The 8,785-nt window shown below is 31.2% G+C and overlaps 1 protein-coding gene across 1 annotated transcript; it reads right to left on the bottom strand.

The window, feature by feature from the left end:
* Window positions 1-367: 367 nt before the first annotated feature.
* LOC112680162 (ring canal kelch homolog) lies at window positions 368-4,092 on the bottom strand. The gene is made up of 11 exons (XM_025550181.1): window positions 3,888-4,092; window positions 3,672-3,821; window positions 3,381-3,609; window positions 3,146-3,321; window positions 2,954-3,050; window positions 1,890-2,046; window positions 1,714-1,826; window positions 1,355-1,654; window positions 1,117-1,257; window positions 785-1,040; window positions 368-552 (listed from the first exon to the last, which is right to left on the bottom strand). Exons 1-11 carry the CDS (start codon window positions 3,917-3,919, stop codon window positions 368-370), a joined length of 1,836 nt encoding a protein of 611 aa, XP_025405966.1. The 5' UTR covers window positions 3,920-4,092.
* Between the last annotated feature and the right edge of the window lie 4,693 nt (window positions 4,093-8,785).

The raw sequence follows: 8,785 nt of genomic DNA, 5'->3' as shown, positions 1-8,785 counted from the left end.
TAAAAAATAAAATAAAACAATAAAATGAATCAATATGTTAAAATTTATACTTTTTAGGCGAAACAATGTTTTTGCTATAAATAATGTGTTAATGGTTATATAATCATAAATATAACTAAAAACAGTAATAACTCATAAAGTTAGGAGTTCAATATCATCAAGTTATGATGAATAACAAATTAACTCTATATTATACTTTAGTAATTTAAATTTTTTGATCATTTATTTGGACAATAAGTTAATTCATTGTATACTTTTTTGTACTACAATACTTCATTTTAATTACGTATAGTCGATTTAATAAAGTTTTTACAATACTTAATCTAAATAGTTTATAATATATAACAATAATAAACCTGTATTACAATTAAGTATCAAAATGTGGAGGCTTATCAATTACTACCACTCCAGCATAACTTCGTCCAATATTCATTGATGTTGTTAACATAGACCAAGTATTAGTGTTAGGGTTGTAGATTTCTACAGAAGCCAAATTAGAAGCCCCATCATCACCACCCACTACATACAATAATCCATCTAATGCAACAACTCCTAAAATAAATAAAATATATTAAAATTAAAATAATTTTCAAAATATTTTTCTTCTTAACTCACACCTCTTCATACCCAACACATCAGCTATCTATCTCTGCCCTCTACAAACCTGAATCAACTCCAATTTTTATTTTTTCATATAATTTGTACCAATGTGTGCCTTTTCTTAATTACTTCTCATGAACATATGCCTACAATTTTCAAAATATAAAAATAAAATAAAAATTACCAGCATTTCTTCGACACATATGCATATCAGCTATTGAAGTCCAAACTCCAGCACTTGGTCTATAAGCTTCAACACTATTTCGAACTTCTGGTCCATCATGACCACCAACAGCATACATTACACCATCCAAGATTCCTACGCCGGCACCACTTCGACGTACACTCATTTCTGCAATTGGAGTCCAAGTATCGGTACTCGGATGATAACATTCAACAGATTTTAAACATTGTCTTGATAATCCATCATAACCACCAACCTATTCAGTTTAATTGTATAACATTAAAAAAAAAAAAAATTAAATGCATTTATTATTTATTTAAATTTCAAATTACTGCATATAGAAGATTATTGAGTACTCCTACACCAACACTACTCCTCCTGGTAGACATATTTGAAATCATTCGCCATTCTTGGGTACTACAATTAAAAACTTCAGCACTATTTAAACCACTAGTACCATCAAATCCACCAACCTTTAATATAATATGTATATATATAAATATACATTATTTTATGTAATATAAAATATCTTTAATTTATTTTTTCAAATCATATTTCTGTATAACTTACAGCATAAACACAATTATCTAACACAGCAACTCCTAAAGTCCCTCGTCTGGCTAACATAGCAACTGTTGGTACCCAACATGGTGATGGCGAAGATAAATCAAGCATATCAACTGTACGAACTCTTAATGATCCATTAAAACCACCCACAGCAAATACACGACAATCTTTTAATACTGCAAGACCAGCTCTACAACGACGAGTACTCATTTCTGGTCCAGACTGCCATCGATTAGTTGCTGGATCATACCATTCTACACTACGAATTGCTTTAGGAGCTTGCCCACCAACAACCAGAATTATCTATTAATAAAGAAATGTATGAATTAATTATAAAAATAAGGCTAATTACTAATCATTACTTTAGGTAAGCCAACAGGTTGCCTAGGCTTAGTACGAATCGTTTTTGGAATAGTTCCAGGCTGCTCAGACTTAAGTAAATGAAAATTTAATGCTTCAATTATATAATCTTTACCTATAAACATAAGTTAACTATTACATTTTATCAATTCTACAATAAAGATAACTAAGGACATACACTCCAGACTATTTTTAAGAAGAGGTTCCTCTTCTACTCTTTTTAATAAATATTCTTTTGATGCTAGTGGCAAACGCACATGTTCCATTAGTTTTGGTAAAATTTCTTTTCTACAACTAGACTCATGATTCACCCAACAAACAACACATTCAAATACCTAATTTAAAAAACAACAAAGTTAAATTGTATAATATAAAATCAACTCTATATAGTATATAATGAATTAATTTAATGAAACACATTTAAATTTAACAATTAATATTTTAAAACTTGATTAATATATATAGTTATTAATTAACTATGCATATTTAAGTGTTGTTAATGTATATTGCTAATCAATTATATTATAAAATAGACATGAAATATTAATAATATATGGTTTAGATTAAATGAAAGCAAGAAATTATTACAAATAAAACACTCTATTCAGAATAAGAAGATAAAGCTATGTATCATATGAGGCAGCAGTGATACAGTTCATTAATGGTGGAGTTAAAGCAGTTATTTGTAATTAGTTATGGGTGTGCATACAAGAGCTGAAAACAAAGTATTTAATATATACAAAATGATAATTATATAAATATTTTAATTTTCTTGTTTTATCCGTTACTTTTAATCAATAAATTAATAAAAATTAGATAATCTTTTCAATGTCAATAAAAATAAAAGTTAATATTCATTACCGGGATAGTGCATTTAGTGCAGCCATATGAATATCACAAAAAATATACAACTTATCTAATTATACTAATTAATGACCATTAAAGCTAGTGATATGATTATTCCAATAAGCTAACATAAGCTATAATAACCAAATTTTTAACTATAATAATGTAAAATTGTCATAATAACTTTCACCTATAAATAACTATTTTGTAATTTAATAGAAATTTCTAGCTACTAAAGGAATGAAAATACAAATTTAACAATAGGTTTTTTATATTATGACCAATTTTTATTAAACTGTATTAAAAAATATATAATAAAAATAATATCTATGGATGGATATTTTCATTAGGGTAACATGGGAGGGAGGGCACTGTATATGTTAGTATTTATCTTACTTTCTCTTCAGACGGTACAGTAAGTTCATCACTAGAGATCAACTTAACTACTTGCTCAGATGTTAAAGATAGGAACTCGTCACCCTCAACCACTTCTCTATAATAAAATAAAATAATTAATAAACAATAATTATTATTATATTAACGTTTTTTTTTTTTTTTTTTTTGTAATTGGAATAAATAATATCTCACGAAAAATGTTGTTGAATATATGATTCAGAGCTTGACAACAATTCCATACAACCATGTAAATCAGCAAATGCTTTGATACCAAGACAATTTGTTGGATGTAATTGAGTTTGTAAAAAGTCACAACAAGCATCTTGTACATCTTGCAACTGTAAGAGATTTGCAGCAGGCAATAAGACCTTAAAATATTTAATTTCATTAAAAAAAAGTAATTCACAAATCAAAAAACTGTTCATACCTGAACATTTTCTTCTGTAACCATAATTTGAGCAGTATAAATAAAATCTACTAAAAGTTTTAAAGCAGTAGAATCTAATTCTCTTATTATAACATGATCTTTATTGCTTTCTTCAAAACTAGTGAACATTGCATGAAAATATGGACTACATGACACTAAAACAACTTTATGACCATAAACAATTGTACCATCATCTGTTTCTAATTTAATGTCACATAGAACTTCATCTCTAAAACAAAAGTTAGTTAACAATTTCAGTTACTCTAGTATTATAGATTACACATAATATACTTGCGTAAAGATTGTAAAGCTTCAAATGCACGAACTGTGTGAGAACTATTTCTATATGGTGTTCGCTCTCGTCTTCCTGATCTTGGTAATTGTTTTTGAGAACTCTCATCCAATGAATTCTGGCTTGCGTATCTCAACAACAACCCTCCTCTAAACAAAATAATATAATTAGGATATTTGTGAATTACAAATCAGCAGATCATTTAAAAAACTTACCCATTAGTACTCAAAACACTGTCGCTTTCCATAATGAAAAACACTCAAAGAAAATTGAATGTTAAATGATTATTTCAGTAATACAAAACTAGATTGAGATAACATAGGTAACTCATCATAAACATAGAGTTGAATTATTTTAAAGAAATAAAATAAAATATAAAATATTTAAATCCATTTTTAGAAACATTAAAGTTTATAGTAACTATAATGTGATATCAGTAGGTTTTATGATACCAGTTATTCCAATACTCTGTGATAAGAATCGAATTATTGATCATAGCAAACAATATCTGATCACAGCACATGGTCAACCAAATAGGACAAAAAATCTTATTTTAATTTTAATTATCCAGCGCTGTAATCGGATAAGTTTTCAAATCTAATATTATTTTATGCAAATTATTTATTATAGTGGAAGTCTGTCTTGCATAAATTATAATTCAAATAATAAGTAGGTATAAACAAGTATTGATTAGAAATACAATTATATTCCTTGATTATATAGACAGGAAATAAACTTTTATTCAATAATGACCAGGTAAAAAATAATTTACTTAAGACGAATTTCAAAAACCGTAATATTATTCATAACGAAATATTTCGTTGTGAAAGAGAATTTTTGTTGCGAACCAGGAGTGTACTTAAATTGTTAAAGGAGCCATCCTTTTTTTTTTCTTTTATTCAACGAAAATATTTACAATCTGTTGAAAGGATTGAAATATTTGAATGTTCGATTTTTTAGCCGTTCCCTATAATTGTGTTCCATAGGTCAATGTAGGGCGGATAATTTGTTTATATATTAGGAGTTTGTTATTTAGTGAAAGATTTGATTTAAGAAGGTGTCTAATTTTGTGAAGTTTTATGTTGAGGAATTTTCTCTTTATTTTTATATGATTGGCCCATGTGAGTTTGTTGTCAAGGTAGACTCCGAGGTAACGTGTGATTTTTGTTTGGGAAATCATGTCATTGGAGGGGGGGGGAAATTCGTATTTTCGTTGCGAGTGGACGATCGGAATAATGAGGGTGTTTTAAATTATACAATTCTTCGTACTCTTGTACAATTGTTATAAGCCTTGCGATGTCCATGATATGCGTAATAATAATTATAATTAAAATAATAAATATATTATAATTAAATCACGTTTGTGCTGAGTGTCAAAATGCAACAAAATTCAAATGATCAGTGAGGCGAACAGTGACGACCAGTTTGTGACACGCGTCCACTTATCAGCAAACCGCATGACGTCATCCGCACCAGTCGGAAAAATTGCCCCTTCGATCAATTTCGTCGGCATTACCGATACGTGCGATCCGTCCCCTGCCGGTCAGTGGACGCATATGTATAACTTACTATACTAATAATTCTAAAATCCGTTTCATACGATCCGTACGATGCGTATGTATGGACGCGTACCTTTAAACGATTCTTTTTAAAATCTGGACAGATGTTTGAAATCCGGACTGTCCGGACGAAATCCGAACGTATGGTAACCCTAGGTTTGAGTATCATAATCATTATGGAGTATTTCTATAAGTGGGGAATGTGAGAGGGACAAAGAAAAGGTTTTTTTAGGAAAATGAGGGGGTTAACTTCTAAATCCCCCACCACCAAATATGCATACGTGACTGGCACAGAACGTATATAATATAGTTATTCTGTGGTAGTGGTTTCGGGAGCCTATTTTAAAATAGTCTCCCGTCAACGATGTGGCACTTAAACAGATAAATTACCAACTAAGTAACGACGTTTATTATACTTAATAACAAACAGTTATACAAAAATAAACTGTATAATAGAAAAGGAAAATATATATATATATATATATATATATGTAAAGGTGGGCGTATAACGAGTTAGAAACTGAATCGGTGTGTCGCGATGATATCCAGAAACTGTACTGTGTCGATGGCAAAACCGCTTAAGTCTTATATACTTTTCCGGGTTGTATCTCGAATATTCTTGTTGTTGGGACGGTCGAACATTCTAGAACGTTTGACCGTCCGTATATTTCCGTGCGTTTGATAAGGAATTTCCCCGATGCTTGGGCGGCCGTATATTCTAGAATATTCGATCACCACAACAATATTAGGTTTAAAAAAAGACGCCAAAACCACCCATTTATATTTTAATAATAGTCCAATTGGCGTGTACACGTTGATTAATAATTTTGGGTGATATTAGGACCCATGAGGTAGCCCATTTGGCGAGAAACCACCCAATCTGACAATACTGAGATATATATATAGACCCTCCTAACGTCTATTACAATAACAAAGCCATTTCCTTTGTTCCCAATGTCACTTATCTGAACATCATACTAGATGCAAAACTACGTTGGAAACTATACATAACTTTACCTCCAGCTACTATTTCTCGATGATCCAAATTCCTCAAAACAGTGTCCAATACCTGGTGGGGCTCTCATCTCTCTTGCCTATTAACAATCTATCGCGCTCTCATTCGATCCAAACTTGATTACGGTTGTTTCTTTTGTAGCTCTGCTTCTTTCTTGAATTGGAAAAAAATTAACAAACTTCAAATTTCCTGTTTGAGGAATATTATGGGATTTGTTCAATCCATTCCTTGTTTTACCATTGAGATCGAAACAAACTGTGCACCTTTTAACATTAGATGCCAATGATTAACCGGCAAATTCCTTCTTAAATCTCTAGCTTACTCAAATTATTTTATTTTTGATATGTTATATTCCTTATTTCTTTCTTGGCTTTATGTATCTAAATCTATGCCTATACTATCTATCTCAGCTAATGCTTTGGCTCATTTTCACCAATACATTTGTAAATCATCCAAACTACATATTTACGAACAATCAATGGAATATCTTCTATTCTCTTCCCTCGTTGGATTAGAAAACCAATTCTTATTTTTATCTTCTCGGGAACTAAAAAAATGTCTTATCCTATGGTCAATAAAATCTTTTCTGAATTTTTTAAGTTGAATTTTCATGATTTCATTGTGGTGTATATTAATGGCTCAGTTTCACCTCATTTTGTCGGCTATTCTTTTTATGTTCCTGAACTACATATTTCTTTTATAAACAATCTACCTCCTTCTTCTTCATCTTTCACTGCAGAGTAGTATACGATTATTGAAGCTTTATCTCTTATTTCAAGCCTTATCTCTAATAAATACTTAATTTCTTCCGATTCAATGTCATGTCTACAATCATTAATATGTAATCCTTTTGACTCTCACCTGTTTTCCCTAGTCCTTATCATCAAATCAATTATCTTAAAACTCCATTAATCCAATTATACCATCCAATTTATTTAGGCTCCAAGCCATATCGGGATACATGGGAACGAGGTCGCCGACAATCTGGCGAAATCAACGTCCAATTTAATATGTCCCGCTCTCATCTAACTTCCTCATACCGATTTCATTTCAATTTTACGGCGTCATATATCCAACCTTTGGTTTATATACGGATCTAACCTCTCAGCTGATTTTGCTACCAGATACAAAAACATCGTACCAAATGTTCTTAACAAAACATGGTTTAACAACCTCAATTTATCGAGATCAAGTATCATACCATTTAATTGTCTACGTACAGGTCAAACATTACTATCTGTCCACCATAGGCGTGCACAGACCTCTTTTTCAGGATATGTAAAAGGCTATCACTGCCCCCCCCCCCTAAACTGAAAGTTAATTTAAGCGTTCGAAATTTTGGTTAGCATATGATTTGTATTTCAAAAATAAATTAAACTGTCTGGGACTGAATATAAAAATATAATAAAAATCTTAATGCAATACAAAATAACATAATATACATAAGACCAAATATGTCATAATTTTAATTTATTTTTTGTAATTTTAAAAAGAAGGCTCTATGTTTAGGGTATGCAGTTGCATATCCTGCATACCCCCTACGCAAGCCTATGCTGCCCACACGTACAAATTAGGACTAAACGACTCTCCACTCTACATTCCAACGAAAGTGATTGAGATCTATCTCAGCTTCTCTTTGATTGTCCGTCTCTGCACGCGAAACGCGTTATTTTGTTTAATTCTGTGCAACCCAGTGGCGGTATTCCCGGGGAAGCAAGGGAGGCAGTGCCTCTCTTGAAAGTACAAGAAACTACACGGTTAATGTTATTTAAATTATTAAATATGTTTTGCTTATAATTTCAAGCATAGACACGTTAATAAAAGGGAAATTAATAAAGATAAATATAAATATAAATTTAAATTATGTATTGAACGGACTATGGAGTATACCGTGCACGGTCTCGATCTTTCAAGTCCGTGGTACTCATCAACTCATGGGTAAGAGAATGCCCAAGTGTCTGTGCGGCGTGCCGCACTGCCGAGTGCAGAGTGCACAACAGGCGAATATAATATTGTGTATAGTAGTATACTAATAATTTGACATACTGTATTACTATACAATAAACTAGGCTACGGCTGCCCCTCCATACATTCCGTGTCGGCGGTTCCCACTTTCTCAGAAGGCAATCGCTGTCATAGTTATCGATACGTTGCATATACAAATTTACACACACAAACGCACATAAAATATGCTAATAGCGCATGCGCGATTCTCCGCGGAGACTGCACACTACCGTTGCCTCCGTCAGAAAACGTCACAGGCTGTGACTCACAGCGGCTGGCCGATAATTATTATTCTAACTTTTGGGTACAAACAGATTTTAGGCGTTCTCCATGTTTTGTGTGTACAAGTTATATTATTATTCTTTAAATCATATTATGATTATTTATCCCTACTTTATTCCACGTTATCACTAAATGAGTTATTATCAAATATCAATAGCAATTGTAATACGTTTATTATTTTGTATTATAACGTTTTGTAATATAAAAGATTAGAATAATTATTCAATTGTTTTATTTTCTGTTGTATTTGTTT

The sequence above is a fragment of the Sipha flava genome, unplaced genomic scaffold, assembly GCF_003268045.1.
Source record: "Sipha flava isolate LNK unplaced genomic scaffold, YSA_version1 174_pilon_pilon, whole genome shotgun sequence".
Classification (NCBI taxonomy): Eukaryota; Metazoa; Arthropoda; class Insecta; order Hemiptera; family Aphididae; genus Sipha; species Sipha flava.
The sequence above is the reverse complement of the archived record's forward strand: the minus strand, read 5'-3'. Positions and strand labels throughout refer to the sequence as shown.

Bases quoted from the DNA above. Each gene is read 5' to 3' on its own strand.
- LOC112680162 (XM_025550181.1), bottom strand. From the start codon at position 3,919: ATGGAAAGCGACAGTGTTTTGAGTACTAATGG. The intron at 2,047-2,953 runs GTAAGATAAATA...TTTTTAAATTAG, and splicing joins CTGTACCGTCTGAAGAGAAA to GTATTTGAATGTGTTGTTTG. The intron at 553-784 runs GTAATTTTTATT...TATTTATTTTAG, and splicing joins TATGTGTCGAAGAAATGCTG to GAGTTGTTGCATTAGATGGA.